Raw genomic sequence first — 16,501 nt, 5'->3', positions numbered from 1 at the left:
AATATATTTGAAATTTAAAACTTTTTTTGAGATAAAATTCACGTATAAAATTCAGACCCTTTTAATAATGTTTTCAAGGTTCACTCATGATGTAGCATGTATTAGTACTTAATTTTTTCAGTTGTTACCATAGCAGGATGGTATACAGTACTTAACTGATTTATCGAGGTATGATTAACATACAAAAGCTGTGGGCGTTTAGTGTAGACAACTTGATGTGTTTGGTGATAAGTTTACACCTGTGAAATGATGAAGCCATCATCACTGTCAATGATGTAAACTTGTTCATTGCCTCTAAAAGTTTCATACCGTCCTCCCCACTATTTGGGGGATGAAGTCAAGAGTACTTAAGATCTACCCTCTTAGGAATTTTTTTTTCATATACAATACAGTATTGTCAATCATAGGCCCTATATTGTATAGTAGCTCTCCCGATCTTATTTAGTTTGTGTAGCTGAAACTTCATATTTGTTGAACTACAACTCCTCATTTTCTGCTCCAGCGGCTATCAACTACCACTCTCTGCTTCTATGTGTTTGATTATTATAAATGTATTACATATATGAGATCATGTAGTGCTGTATTTATCTTTCTCTGTGTGTCTTTATTTTACTTAGCATAATGTTCTTCAGGTTCGTTCATGTTGTCACGAATGGCAGGATTTACTTCTTAAAGGCTGAATAATATTTTGTCATATGTATATGCCACATTTTCTTTATCCACTTATCCATTGATGGATACTTAGGTTGATTCCATATCTTGGCTCTTGTGAATAATACTTCAATGAACATGGGAGTGCAGATATCTTTTTGAGATCAAGATTTCAATTCCTTTACAAATGTATGTACAAGTGAGATTGCTGGATAAAGTGGTAATTCCACTTTTAATTTTTTAAGGAATATCCATCTTGATTTTCTTAATGTCTATACCAATTTACATTCCAATCAGCAGTGTAAAAGGGTCTTCATATTCTCCCCAGCACTTGTTCCTCTACTCTCCCTCTCCCTCTCCCTGTTCCTCGCCCTCTACCTCTTCCTCTTCCTCTTGTTCTTTCTCTTTCTTTCATAATAGTCATTCTAACAGTTGGGACGCGATATCTCATTGTGGTTTTGATTTGCATTTTCCTGATGACTAGTGATGTTGAGTACTTGTTGGTCATTTACCTGCCTTCTTTGGAGAAATATCTGTTTAGGTCCTTTGCCAATTTATTAATTGGGTTATTTAATATGTTTGCTGTTGAATTTTAGGAGGTCCTTATATATATTTAATATTAATCCCTTAACAGATATATGGTCTGAAAATATTTTTTTCTCATTCCATAGATTACCTTTTTATTTGGGTTTTTTTTTTTTTCTGTGCAGAAACATTTTAGCTTGATGTAATCCCATTTGTCTATTTTTGCTTTTGTTGTCTGTGCTTTTGGTGTCATATCTAAGAATTGGTTTGCTTAGTTCAATGTTTAGAAGCTTTTAAAACTAAGTTTTTTTCTAAAAGTTTTATTGTTTCAGGTCTTATGTTTAAATCTTTAATCCATTTCAAGTTGATTTTTCTATATGTTATGAGATAAGGGTCCAATTTCATTGTTTTGCATGTGGATATCCAGTTTTACTGAGCCATTTGTAGAAAAGACTGTTCTTTCCCAATTGTGTACTGTTGACACCCTTGTCAAAGATCAGTTGACCACATTTGTATCTTTTTAAAACTGGGCTCTTTATTCTGTTCCATTGGCCTATCTCTCTGTTTTTATGTGAGTGCCATACTGTTTTGATTACTATAGCTTTGCCATATGTTTTGCAGTCAGGGAGTATGCTGCCTCTAGCTTTGTTTTTCTTGCTTGGTATTGCTTTGGCTATTAAGAGTCTTTTATGATTTCAAATGAGTTTTAGGATTTTTTTTTCTATTGCTTTAAAACATGCTATTGGAATTTTGACAGAGGTTGTATTAAATCTATAGATTGCTTTAGAAGTATAGACATTTTAGCAGTATTTATTATTCCAATTCATTATCATGGGATGTCTTTCCATTTATTTGTATCTTTTAACATTTCTTTCATCAACGTTTTGTAGTTTTCAATGTATAAATCTTTCACCTCCTTGATTAAGTTTATTCCTAAGTATTGTTTTGATATAAGTGCAGTTATTTTCTCATTACTTGTTTGTATAGGTCATTGTTAGTGTATAGAAGCACAATTGATTTTTATGTTAATTTTTAAATCCTGCAGCACTACTGAATTCTCTGATTATAGTTCTAACAATTTTTTTTTTTTTTTTTAGAGTCTTTAGGGTTTTCTACATATAAGCTCATGGCATCTGAATACAGAAATAGTTTTACTGCTTTCATTCTGATTTGGATGACTTTTATTTCTTTTTCTTGCCTAATCTCTCTGGTTAGGACTTTCAGGACTATATTGGAGAGAACTTTTGGAGACAGAAGCATGGGCATCCTTGTCTTATTTTGGGTCTTAGAGGGAAGCTTTCTACTTTTCATTGTTGAAATTATGTTACCTGTGGGCTTTGCTTAAATGGCCTTTATTTTGTTGAAGTAAATTCCTTCTGTACTTATTGAGATTTTTTAAACCATGAGACAATGTTGAATTTTGTCAAATGCTTTTTCTGCATCTATTGAGATGATTATGTGATTTTTATCTTTCATTATGTTGATGGGGCATATTTCATTGATTGATTTGTGTTTGTGAAACCATCCTTGCATCCCAGGGGTAAATCTCACTTGGTCTTGATGTATGACCCTTTATGTCTTCCCCCAATACTTTATGCAACTGATGTCATATTTTGCTTCTTGCTATGTTATGTTTCTATGAACAAATTTCTGTGGTTGTAGTTATTCTTACTATCTTTTCTTTAATTTGCATTCTGGTGTTAAATGAGATTTATGCACTGCCATTACAGTAGCACAGTATTCTGTGTTTATATTTACCTTTAGTAGTGAGTTTTATATTTTTATATGCTTTTGTGTTCCTTAGCATCTTTTCATTTCCACTTGTAGAATTCCCTTGAGCACCTCTTGTAAGGCACGTCTAATGGTGATGTACTACCTTAGTTTTTGAGGGGGGAGTTTGGGGGACAGGGTTTCTCTCTGTTACCCAGAGTGGAGTGCAGTGGTGCAATCATGGATTCATTGCTGCCTTGACCTCCCAGGCTCAAGTGATCCTCCCACCTTAGGTTCTCAAGTATAATAGCTGAGACTACTGGTGTATGCCACCATGCCTCACTAACTTTTAAATTTTTTGTAGAGATGGGTCTCTCCATGTTGCCCAGGCTGGTCTTGAACTCCTGTGCTCAAGTGATCTGCCCATGTCAGCCTCCCTAACTCAGTTTTTATTTGGGAAAATTTTTATATCTTTTTCATTTTTAAAGAACAGTTTTGTTTTTTTGCATAGGATTGCCTTCTTCATTCAGGCTCTTTTTTGTTTACATATGAATTTTAAAGTAGTTTTTTCTAATCATGTGAAGAATGTCACTGGTAGTGTGATAGAAATAGCATAGAATCCATAAACTGCTTTGGGCAGTATCGCCATTTAAAAAATATTGCTTCTTCCTACCCATGAGCATGGACTGTTTTCCTGTTGGTGTCATCTCTAATTTCTTTGAGCAGTGTTTTGAGTTCTTATTGTAGAGATCCTTCACTTTCCTGGTTAGCTGTATTCTGAGGTATTTTATTCTTTTTGTGACTATTGTGAATGGTATTGTGTTCTTGATTGGTTCTCAGCCTGGATGTTATTGGTGTATAGGAATGCCAGTGATTTTCATACATTTATTTTGTATCCTGAAACTTTGCTAAAGTTGTTTATCAGATCAAGGAGCTTTTGGGCAGAGACTATGGGGTTTTCTAGGTATAGAATAATATCATCTACAAACATGGATAGTTTGACTTCCTCTCTTCCTATTTGAATGCTCTTTTTCTCTTACCTGATTGCTCTGGCCATGACTTCCAATACTATGTTGAATAGGAATGATGAGAGAGGCCATCCTTGTCTTGTGCTGTTTTACAAGGGGAATGCTTCCATCTTTTGCCCATTCAGTATGATGTTGGAACAGAGCCGGGAAGCATCATATTTCTTGAATTCAAAATACCCTACAAGGCTGCAGTAACCAAAACAGCATGGTATTAGTACAGAAACAGATACATAGATTAGTGGAACAAAATAGCCCAGGAGTAATGCCATACACCTACAATCATCTGATCTTTGACAAAGTCAACAAAAACAAGTGATGAGGAAAAGACTGCCTATTCAATAAATGGTGCTGGGATAACTGGATAGCCATATGCAGAAAATTAAAACTGGACACCTTTGTTACACCATATACAAAAAAATTAACTCAAAATGGATCAAACACTTAAATGTACAACCTAAAACTATAAAAACCCTGGAAGATAACTTAGGAAATACCATTCTGGACATCAATCCTGGCAAAGATTTTATGACAGAGATGCCAAAAGCAATTGCAACAATGACAAAAACTGACACATGGGACCTAATTAAACAAAAGAGCTTCTACACATCAACAGAGTAAACTAACAACCTACAGAATGGGAGAAACTATTTGCAAACTATGCATCCATCAAAGGTCTAATATTCAGAATATGTAAGAAACTTAAATTTACAAGCAAAAATGAGCAACCTCATTAAAGAGTGGGAAAAGGACATGAACAGACACTTTTCAAAAGACATACATTGGCCAACAAGTATGTGAAGAAATGCTCAATATCACTAATCATTATATAAATGCAAATCAAAACCACAAGTTGACACCATCTTACACTAGTCACAATGAATATTATTAAAAAGTCAAAAAATAACAGAGACTGGCAAGGTTGTGGAGAAAAGAGGACACTTATACACTGCTGCTGGGAATGTAAATTAGTTCAGCTATTATGGAAAGCAGGATAGTGATTGCTGAAATAACTTAAAATAGAATTACCATTCAACCCACCATTCCCATTAGTGAGTATATAGCCAAGGGAATAGAAATTATTCTATCATAAAGACACCTGCATGTGTATGTTCACTGCAGTACCGTTCACAATAACAGTCATGGAATCAGCCTAAAAGCCCATCAACGGTAGACTTGATAAAGAAAATGTGGTACATGTATACTGTGGAATAAAACACAGTCATAAAAAAGAATGAGATTATGTCCTTTGCAGCAACATGGATGGAGCTGCAGACCATTATCCTAAGTGAACTAACACAGAACAGAAAACTAAATACCACATATTGTCACTTATAAGTGGGAGCTAAACACTGAGAACATATGGACACAAAGAATGGAACAACAGACACCAGGGCCTACTTAAGGATGGAGAATGGGAGGAGGGTGAGATTTGAAAAACTGCTTATTGGATTCTATGCTTATTATCTGGGTGATAAATAATCTATACACCAAACCCCTGTGACATCCAATTTACCTATATAACAAACCTGCTTATATAGCCCTAAACTTAAAAGTTAAAAACAGTCTTGCCAGGTAAATATTTTTGTTTTACAGTTGTTTTTTGCAGTACTTATATCATCCTATTGTCTTCTGTCCTGCAAGGTTTCTGGGAAATTAATTGATGGTCTATTTGGGGGTCCTTTGAATGTGACATGTGTCTTTTCTCTTGATTCTTTCAAAATTCTTTCTTTTTCTTTGACTTTTGACAATTTAATTCTGTGACTTGGTTTAGATTTTTTTTGTGTGCAATCTATTTAGGGAGTTTTGGGATGAATGAATCTGGATGTCTCTGTTCCTCCCAGTATTTAGGAAGTTTTGGTGATTATTTCCTTAAGTATCCTTTTGCCCTTTTCTATATTTGCCTTCTTGGACTTCCATAATGCATATATTGGTTCACCTGAGAGTGTCTCATGAGTCTTACAGACTTTCTTTACTCTTTTCATTCTTTTCTTTCTGTTTCTCTGACTGTATAATTTCAAATGACTTGTCTTTGAGTTCGCTCATTGTTTATTCTTCTTAAGTTGAAGCTCTCTCTTCAGTTCAGACATTGTATCTTTGATTCCAGTGTTTGTTTCTTTCTTGTGGCTTCTATTTCTTAACTGTACTTTTCATTTTGATCACATATTGTTTTCCTGATGTCATTAGTCTATTTGTTTTTCTTGTGACTCACTGAGCTTTTTAAAGATGGTTATTTTGATGTATTTGTCAAGCAGTTTATGTATCTCCATTTCCTTAATGTCAGTTTCTAGAGCTGCATTAATTTCCCTGGAAGATGGTAAACTTAATTGATAAATATTGTGTAAGTTCTGAGTGCCCCACTGACCAGTTGTCCCTCCATCTCTCTTCCTCTCCTTACACCTTTCTATTCCTTGAGACACAACAATATTAAAATTAGGCCAATTAACAACCTTCCAATGGCCTCTAAGTGTTCAAGTAAAAGGAAGAGTCTCTCACTTTAAATCAAAAGCTGAAAATTATTATAAGTCATGAGCAAGACATATCCAAAGCTGAGATAAGCCAGAAGCTAGATCTCTTATACCAAATAGCTAGCCAAGTTGTGGAAGCAAAGGAAAAGTCCTTGAAGAAAATTAAAAGTGCTATTCTAATGAGCACACAAATGATAAGAAAGCAAAACAGCCTTATTGCTGATTTGGAGAAGGTTTTGGTGGTCTGGATAGAAAATCAAACCAGCTATAGCATTTCCTTAAGGCAATGCATAATCCAGAGTAAAACCTTAACTCTCTTTGATTCTATGAAGGTTGAGAGAGGTCAGGAAGCTGCAGAAGAAAAGCTTGAAGCCAGAAGAGGTTGGTTAATGAAGTTCAAGGAAAAAAGCCATCTTTGTTACATAAAAGTGCAAAGTGAAGCAGCAAGTGCTGATATAACAGCAGCAAGTTATACAGATGGTCTATCTAAGATCAGATTTTCAATGTAGACCAAACAGTCTTCTATTGGAAGAAGATGCTGTCTAGGATTTTCATAACTAGAGAGGAGACGTCAATCCTTAGCTTCAAAGTTTCAAAGAATAAGCTGACCCTCTTGGTAAGGGCTAATGTAGCTGGTGACTTTAAGTTGAAGCCAATGCTCATTAACCATTCCAAGAATCCAGAACCCTTAAGAATCATGCTCAGTGTAGTCTGCATGTGCTTTAGAAATGGAACTACAAAGCCTGGATGACAGTGCATCTGTTTATAGAATGGTTTACTGAATATTGTAAGCCTGCTGTTGAGACCTACTGCTCAGAAAAAGAAGACTCCTTTCAAAATATTATTGCTCCCTGACAGTGCACCTGGTCATGCAAGAGCCCTGATGGAGATGTACAAAGAGACAAATGTTGTTTACATGCCTGCTAACATGACATCCATGTTGGAGTAAGTTCAACTTTCAAGCTCTTTAGTTAAGAAATAAGTTGTGCAAGGCTGCAGTTTCCATAGATAGTGATTACTCTCACTTATATGGCCAAAGAAAATTGAAAACATTTGGAAAAGTTTACCACTCTACATGCTATTAAGGACATTTATGATTCATGGGAGGTCAAAATATCAATATTAACAGGAGTTTGGAAGAAGTTCATTCCAACCCTCTTGGATGACTTTGTGGTGCTCAAGATTTCAGTGGAAGAAGTAACTGCAAATGTGATGGAAATAGCCAGCGAACTAGAATTAGAAGTGGAGCCTAAAGACATGACTGGATTGCTGCAATCTCATGCTCAAACTTGAACAGACGAAAAGTCGCCTTCTTACAGATGAGCAAACAAAGTGGTTTCTTGAGATAGAATCTACTCCAGGTGAAGATGCTATGAACATTGTTGAAATGACAACAAAGGGTTTAGGATGTTGCAAAAACTTAGTTGCTATAGCAGTGGAAGAGTTTGAGAGGATTTTGAAAAGTTCTGCTGTGGATAAAATGCTCTCAAACAGCATCATATGCTACAGAGAAATCTTTCATGAAAGGAAGAGTCAATCAACGAGGCAAACCTCATTGTTGTCTTATTTTAAGATAACAACCACCCAACCTTCAGCAGCCACCCACCCTGATCATTCAACAGCCATTGACATTGAGACAACCCTCTATACACAAAAAGATTATGTTTCACTGAGGGATCAGTGAATTTTAGTAATAAAGTATTTTTAATTAAGGTATGTACATGATTTTTAAAGACATCCTGCTATTGTGCATTTAATAGACTACAGTATATTGTAAACATAACTTTTATGTGCACTGGGAAGCAAAAAAAATTGTGCGTCTTGCTTTATTGTGATATTTGCTTTATTGTGATGGTCTGGAGCTAAATCTGCACTATATCCAAGGTATGACTGCGTTTTCAGTTGTCTTGGGTGCATACCTAGGAGTGGAATTGCTGAGTTATATTTGGAATTTTAAGCATGTCTAAACAGGGCAGTTTTTGTGCAAACCTGATTAGGCAATCCTGTAAGTCTTCTGTTGCTGCCGCCTTCTGAGTCATTTTTATGACACTGCTTATTTAGAAAGCACGTAATCTAATCTACAGTTTAACATAGCTATGGCTAGCAGTCCTTCATGCACCTCTTTAGACTTCCCACTACATACTCATAAGCAAAGAAAAAGATGAAATTGAAATTAACAGATTCTGGAAGAAACATGAACTCTTTTGAGATAACCAAACTTGCCTTTATCTGACTGAACTAAACTTCCTCTCTCCTTAGCTAGACTTGAACTTATTTCTAATGTTCCCCACCCATCACCCCTGCCCCAGCCTGAAAGGATGGAAAAAGACCATATCTTCACTGTTTGTCTCTGACTCAGATATTAAAAAGTCATAATAGTGCATATGGCAGAGTGGTTATGAGTATATTTTAACTTCTTTAACTTAGTGAATATGTGTAGGGAATGTTTAAGATCTGTCAAATCGTGGAGGAAAAAAGATTGAGAAAAATGAAAGTTTGTAGCTGAATAAATAGTAACATCGTTTAATACAGAACAAGAGCAGTTGAAATAGAAGAAATTATCAAAGCTGCAATCAAAGAAAACTCCTAAGCTTGAAAAAAACTGTGGATATGTGATGAAATCTGTCTTCCAGGAAAAATGAGCAAAAGAGACTAATAGAAAGATACATTCTGGTAAAATTTTTGTGTTATAAAGGAAAAAGTTCTAGGAGCATACAGACTGAAAAATTCTGTTGCCCATACAGTAACAAAAGTAAGCTGTAGCACTACACTTATTTATGGACCAATGTCTATATAATTTCGTGAAAAAAAAAAAATTGGGACTTACCTAAACATTTTTTACCCATCCATAGTTAAGCCATTGCTACAAGAATTGTTATTAACAAAAATGTTTCTTTTCCAAAAAAAACAGAGTTATTTTGAGTAACATAAGGGCCATTTTCTAGACTTTTTCTTGTGTCTCTGGAGATTATATAGAATAATCTCTTCATATTACCTTCAATCTGTGAATGTTTTTATGTTAAATTTATTAATATAAGCATATACAGTAGTATCTCAATTATGACAAAAAATAGTTAAGAAAAAATTATTTACCAAGCTAAAATCTTAACAGTGATGGGTGTTAAGATTGAACACTATCATCATTTAAATATTCTCTAATATTTTCCAAACATTCTACTGTATGCATGAATTATTTATTTTTCTTTACATTCTTTAAAAATAATTAAAACTTTTTAATCAGTAAAAATGTTTATAAGCCAAAATAGTGAAGTCTTTACAATTTTATATTTGCCAAGTAGCTGAAGTGACTGAAAGGAAGCACACAAAATCTCAGTAGTGAGTTGTTTTGTCTTTTTCCATATTTTGCAGGTTTTATGTAGTGAGTTTCATACTGCTTTTATGATGGAAAAAGATCCTTTATTTAAAAATAAACATTTAGTTTCATTAATTAATGACATGAGATGCAAATGTTTCTGCTTATATGTGAATGTTCTTTTTTTTTTTTTTGAGACGGAGTTTCGCTTTTGTTACCCAGGCTGGAGTGCAATGGCGCGACCTCAGCTCACCGCAACCTCCGCCTCCTGGGTTCAGGCAATTCTCCTGCCTCAGCCTCCTGAGCAGCTGGGATTACAGGCACGTGCCACCATGCCCAGCTAATTTTTTGTATTTTTAGTAGAGACGGGGTTTCACCATGTTGACCAGGATGGTCTTGATCTCTTGACCTCGTGATCCATCCGCCTCGGCCTCCCAAAGTGCTGGGATTACAGGCGTGAGCCACCGCGCCCGGCCTATATGTGAATGTTCTTTTTCCTAAGACCTTTCTTAACATAAATCATATCCCATGTTGAGAGTTTTACTGACCCCTTAAGATATATCTTTCCAGGAGTTTTCACTGATAGGCACATTTGCCAATGTGTTGTCACATAGAAGAGTTCCAATATTTATTCAGGCAACAAATTATCTATTGAATGCTTACCGTGCTAGCTGCTGAGAGTACAATGAGTAACTCAGACATGCTTCCTGTTCTTATGAAGTTTAAAATTTAACATTTGAAATTGGTTGAAGAAGCTGTCAAGGGTTCAGTAGGTGACAACCCACTGTGGAAGCATCCAGCCTTGTCTAGAAGAACAAGAAAGGTTTTCAAAGGAAGCGTGGTGTCGGAGTAGCCAGAGGGGCAGTTGTCCCAGGGAGTTGAAATACGCAACGATCTGGAGGCGTGACCTGCGTTTAGGGAACCAGAAATAGGTGAACACAGTGACAAGAAGGAGCTTGGTGTTGGGGAGTAATGAGTGATAAAGGCTGGAATCAGTATCCAGGTCATGAAGGGCCTTATAAACTGAGTTAGGGAATTCAGATTTTCCTTTGGGTAACGGGAAGCCATTGGATGGTGCATTCATTTCCTAGGGTTACTGCAACTAATTACCACAAACTTGGTGGCTTCAGACAACAGAAATCTACTGTCACAGTTTTGGAGGCCAGTAGTTCAAAATCAGGGTGTTGGCAGGTTGGTTCCCTGGAGGCTCTGAGGGAGAAACTGTTTCATGCCTGTCTCTTAGCTCCTGATGACTGCCGGCCACCCTTCACACTCCTTAACTCGGGCTTTCAAAACTCGAATCTCTGTTTTGGGCTTCACATGGCTTTCATCTCTCAGTTTTTTTGCTGTCTCATAAGGGCACTCATCATTGAATTTACTTACATACCACCCTAATCTGGGATGAACTCATTTCAAAATCCTTACCCTAATTACATCTTCAAAGACCTTTATTCCAAATAGGGTCACCTTCTGAGACTCATGATGAATGTATGTCCTTGAGGCCACAGTTCAACCTGCTACAGAAAGCTTTAGAAGGGCAACTGAACAAACTTACAAATGAAATGACTTACACATTTCGAAAGGATTGTTCTGGCTATTGTGTGAGAATGGACTTCAGAGGGGGCAAGGCTAGAAACAGGGAGGTCAGTGGTACAGAAAGCCAGTGACTTTAGAGGTAAAAATGTGGAGATCAGGCTGGGCGTTGTGGCTCACACCTGTAATCCTAACACTTTGGGAGGCTGAGGTGAGTGGATCACTTGAGGTCAGGAGTTCAAGACCAGCCTGGGCCACATACCAAAACCCTATTTCTACTAAAAATACAAAAATTAGCTGGACGTAGTGACATATGCCTGAAATCCCAGCTACTTAAGAGGCTGAGGCACGAGAATGACTTAAACCTAGGAGGCAGAGGTTGCAGAGAGCTGAGATGGCACCACTGCACTCTAGCCTGAGTGCCAGAGTAAGACTCTGTTTCAGAAAAAAACAAATGGTGATAAGTGTAGAAAATACTTTGAAGATGGTTGATTGTGGAGAGAAGATGATAAAGGGGTGTGGTTGAGGAGCATGTGGTGGTAAGGAGGGAATTTTGAAGGATGGGAGACACTTGGTGCATTTTTCATGCAAAGGAGAAAGACACTGCATCCACAAGGGAGGGTGACTGACAGTGCAGGAGTGACAGGCTGAAAGCTAGAGAGGAGAGGCGGATGGGATCCCGAGCTCCCATTGAGTACAAAGCAGCTGATCCATCCCATAGTTCACCACCTCTAGGTATTTTAGTAGCTCTGGAAAGTTGGTTGGTGATGTTGAGAAAGATGGTTTACTCCTGTTTAAGGACTCTGTCAAGTGCCACACAGATTACTTTCCATGTGTTACCTCTTTTAATCTTTGATGTGGCTGTATTTATTTTCTCATTTTACAGTTTAGCAAACTGGAGCACAAAGAGGTTAAATAATTTGCTGAAGGCCACACAGATAGTAAGTGGTAGTGTCATTTCAACCCAGCACTGTGACCGCTGACCCCTTGCCTATAACTACTACTACTGGGAACTGCCTCAGAAGAGAGGGGGCATAGTCAGTATGCATGTACTTTATTTTCCGTGGTATGTGTTGGCTTTGATAGCGGGCGCTGCTATTGTTTCACTGACTATAAAGCTATTATCTTGCCTGCTATTTTGTTTCATTAGTCCTTATATTGGCTTGCCACTAGGTTTGATTCAGTAAGGTGGTATCACATATTTCTTTATCTTTCCAAGGTGTTAGGATTGGTTTTATTCATCTTTTCTTTATTTATCTGGACAGTAGGTTTAGGTGAGTATTATCCCTTCATATTATTAAGGCTTTGTGTATTAAACCTGTCCAGTGATTATAGCTGCTCTAAGGAGATTCATTTTCATAAGCATTCGCATATACCCAGTTCCCTTGAATGATTCTTAATGACATTTGTTCTGTAATCTAACTCTTTTATACAAGTTAATTGCTGGATGTCTTTACTGAATGTTATTTTGGCTCGTATGTCACTTCCTTAGAGGATTCTTCCCTAAACTCTGAACTAGCTCTGGTCTCCCTGTTATATATGCTCATAGCTGAAAGCAATGGCTGGGACTCTTTGGCATACTGGATATTACTTAGGCCACTTAAAGGGCTGAGGTTTTTGAAACTGATGATGATAAGGAGGAGAAGAAGGAGAGGAAAGAAGAAATGGAATTTCATCTTCCAAAATTCTAAAATATTAGTAGTCAAAACTATAATTTGTACTTCTTGTATGGATGGCATGAATTAGTAATTTTCTTATTGCTGTTGATAACCATGATCAAATTGTTGCACAGCTGGATATGCAAAAATGTATCCAGGAAGTGACTTTCCCTCCAATCGCTAATATTGATGGAAGTATCTATCTGAAAATTTGTCTCAAGTGATGATTGTGTAAGCTTTAGGCAGCTGCATTTTTGGAGATTTGCATCAAATATGCAAAATAAATCCATTTGATTGAACTCTCTTTTGTGGTTTGTGTGTTTGAAGTTGAATACTGGGCTGAGGATAGGAGCAAGAAAAGTTGTGCTCCACGTAGAAGAAATGACACATTCAAAGGCAGAGAGGTCTCTCATCCGAGGCACCAGTGCAGCAGGATGTACTGGCCAACAGTCCTTTTCTTCCCCTGTACCCAGTCCTGGGGATGTCAGCCAGAGTCAGGACTTGTAGAGTATTTGTCATTTCTCATTAATAAAAGTAAAGATTCTGAGTAGCATTGATCATAATTTGTTAGAACCGAAACTTAGGTCACTCTAATTGTGATATTTTTTTCCCTTTGTGTTCTTTCGCCAGTCACGCCTGAAGCCATTGGCTTCTTGTCTGCTGTTGGGGTCTTTATTGTTCTTCTGGCCGTCCTCTTCCTCTTCATCAACAAGAAGCTGTGTTTTGAAACAATAGGAGGCCTTCCTTTCCTGGAGCATCGAGGGAAAAGAAAACACTCTAAAGACAAGACTGGGACCCGCAAGGGGCTGGGTAAGCATTAACGCTTCAGATTCTCCTGGGCTGGGCAGCTTGCTGTGGTCTGGGTCAGGGTGGACGTGATGAATGCACTTTACTAAAGAATACGTTATCTTTATGAAAGTACTGTTCTCCGAGTATGAGGAGCAGATGGGAAGAGGCTCTGGCCACCACTTCCTGTCTTCTTAGCTCTTTAGAAGTCTCTGTTGAGTTTTCCTGTGAGGAATGCTTGAAGAAACACAATGTGTTCTGTTTGACAAGAACCTTGATGTGTTATAGTCTCATGATGTTGGAACGATGTTGACATTTCACTTGTTAGCTGTTTTTGAGATTTTTTCAGTGCTCAGGACCATGTCCCACCTTGTATGGCAATGTTCACTTTTCCAAAGGGAGGTTTTTACTCTTTAAGCTCACTGAGTATACTATGTTGTTTACTCAAACTGAACTACCTTCAGTTTGATGGGGGGAAGATAATACACTTAAAGAAATAAGTGGCTTCCTGCTCTTAAAGAACATATTCTGTTTTCAACTGCTGAAGCTTAGAACTTTGTGATAAGGATGTTTTCACAGAAGGATGGTTATCATCACACAGATGCAGGGCATTTAAAGAGAGTACTCTTATCTTACAGATAATAACTTTACTCTTTTTTATCAGTATGATTATTTCTCTCCTTTTCCATACCTCACAAGGTATGAGGCATGGTATAACTGAGCAATCTTACATTTTTTTTTGAGTGAAGCGAAGGTCTTGAGGAGAGTACCCTCCAGGAATCCTATGGTCTTGGTGTGTTATAGGTATGCCTGGACCAAGGAGGATATTTGGCTTATTGATATGGCAGCTTTTGTAGCCATGGATAGCTCAGCTTTTTTTTTTTTTTTTTTTCCTTTTTTTTAAGAAAGGGTATAATGTAGAAATAAAGGCAATAAATGATCTATTGCTTGTAACAAATTATCCCAAAACTTAGCAGCCTAAAACAACACAAATTCATTATCTCACAGTTTTTGAAGTTCAGAAATTGAGAAGTGGCTTAACTGGATGGTTCTAGACCAGGGTCTGTTGTAAGGCTGCAATTAGAATGTCTGTCATCTGAAGGCTTCAGTTAGAATGTCATCTGAAGGCTGGACTGTGGCTGGTGGAGTCACCTTCAGGATGGCAAAAGACTTCAGATCCTATCCATGTGGAACCCTCCACAAGGCTACTTGAGTGCTTTATGATGTGGCAGCTGGCTGTCCTCGGAGTAAGAGATCCACGAGAAAGCAAGGAGGAGTCACCGTTCTTTTTATGCCCTAGTCTGGGAAGTCTTACAATGCCACTTTTATCACATTCTGTTCATTCATTGAGCACAGCTCAGGCTCAAAGTTGGGACATTCAGTTCTACTTTTTGAGGAGGAGTATCAAAGAGTGTGCAGACATATTTTTACATCCCTGTGGGAGATAATAATAATAAGAGAGGTGTAAATTGCAGATTTGGCAATTGCTCTGGCATTCCTGCTGCTGCAGTGGCCTTATTTTTTGAACTTCCCATGAGACATATGACTTATTCTGAAAATAGAATGGAATATTTTAAATAGAGCTTGCCATGCAAAAGCTGGGACTTATGAATGGTTTAGATGCTACTGTCCCAGCTGGGACATAAGTGAATGAGATGAACAGATGTCTGTCTGGTCATGGGGTGGTATGGAGGTAGAATTCATCAGGATTCTATTTCTCTCCCTTCAGCAGCTGGCTGTCACTCATTATATGACCTTGGCAAATTCTGGAACCATTCTGAACTTCAGTTTCCTCATTTGCATATTGGGATTATCAGTACATCTCTTGCAGGGTCAACCTAGATCAAATGAATTAATTTTGTAGAGACACCAGTTTAGTGCCTATAGCAATGTAACAGCAATAGCAAGTCACAGTGATGGCTGCTAGGAGTGACATCACTCATTAATGCTTTGTATTCATTACTTAAATTGGGAGATTAAAGTTGGTGATGTTTTTTCCTTTGCAAACTATAATGGGTATGAGGAACTGAGGTTAGAGCTATTTAAAATGTTTCCTTTTTGTCTTGTTTGACATTTTATCTGAATATTTTAGAGACAATTATGAATTATACTTGCAAATAAGTTGAGGTTTTAAGATAATGTTGAAACAATAACAATAAAACATGAACAAAAGCTGTTCGCTCAAGAAACACTGAAAAATACATGTCTCAAATTCAGAGTGGGGTCATGTAAAGGGAGCTTTAAAAATAGTTTCTTCAGGAACGTCCCCAAATTGTAATGTCTAAAAAGCAAACACCTTCATTTTGACATTTCTCCTTTTATAAGTTTAATTATTGTTACCAAAAGTCTTTGAAAAACATGCTTCTACCCTAGATTGTGTCTAACCTTTGATATTTGCCTGAATTATCCTCAGAGTACTGATTTCTCAGTGAAGCTGGGATGTTCTTAACATATTTTGACAAACATGAAGAAGGCAGGCAGGCAGCCTGCTGTGGTGGGAAGAAGCCCAGTACAGACAGACAGAGCTTAGTTTTGCCACTAATTGGCCATGATATTTTGGGAAACTCACTTCACCTCTCTGAGCTTTAAGTCTTCATTTGCAAATTGATAAGTCTGGACTATGCTTTCCCCTTCTCATTCTGTGATCCTGTTTGGTTCTTAGGGTTACCATAGCAACTTCTTCTCTAGCTTTCAGTCTATGAATGGAAGAGACCTAATACAAATGAGACCATCCTACTCTTAGACTAAACCATATGAGATTGCCATTTTTGTTGATCAAAAAATGGTAAGAGTATCAGAAACCGAATTAATCATTTTATTCTAATATATGTG

The 16,501-nt window shown here is 37.1% G+C and overlaps 1 protein-coding gene across 4 annotated transcripts in view; it reads left to right on the top strand.

Annotated features, from left to right (window-relative positions):
• The window catches only part of SYT16 (synaptotagmin 16), a 280,971-nt gene that overhangs the window by 140,762 nt on the left and 123,708 nt on the right, over positions 1-16,501 (top strand). For 2 of the 4 annotated variants that reach the window (XM_032245919.1, XM_032245916.1), the window contains exons 1-2: positions 11,648-11,856; positions 13,514-13,693. In XM_032245919.1, the coding sequence (XP_032101810.1) occupies positions 11,811-11,856; positions 13,514-13,693 (226 nt within the window). In that variant the 5' untranslated portion in view covers positions 11,648-11,810. Of the gene's footprint in view, positions 1-11,647; positions 11,857-13,513; positions 13,694-16,501 lie in introns of those variants that run through there. The other 2 variants (XM_032245918.1, XM_032245915.1) reach the window with 2 other exon arrangements.

This window comes from Sapajus apella, unplaced genomic scaffold (genome assembly GCF_009761245.1).
Source record: "Sapajus apella isolate SASKATOON/1434 unplaced genomic scaffold, GSC_monkey_1.0 scaffold59, whole genome shotgun sequence".
Classification (NCBI taxonomy): Eukaryota; Metazoa; Chordata; class Mammalia; order Primates; family Cebidae; genus Sapajus; species Sapajus apella.
The sequence above is the reverse complement of the archived record's forward strand: the minus strand, read 5'-3'. Positions and strand labels throughout refer to the sequence as shown.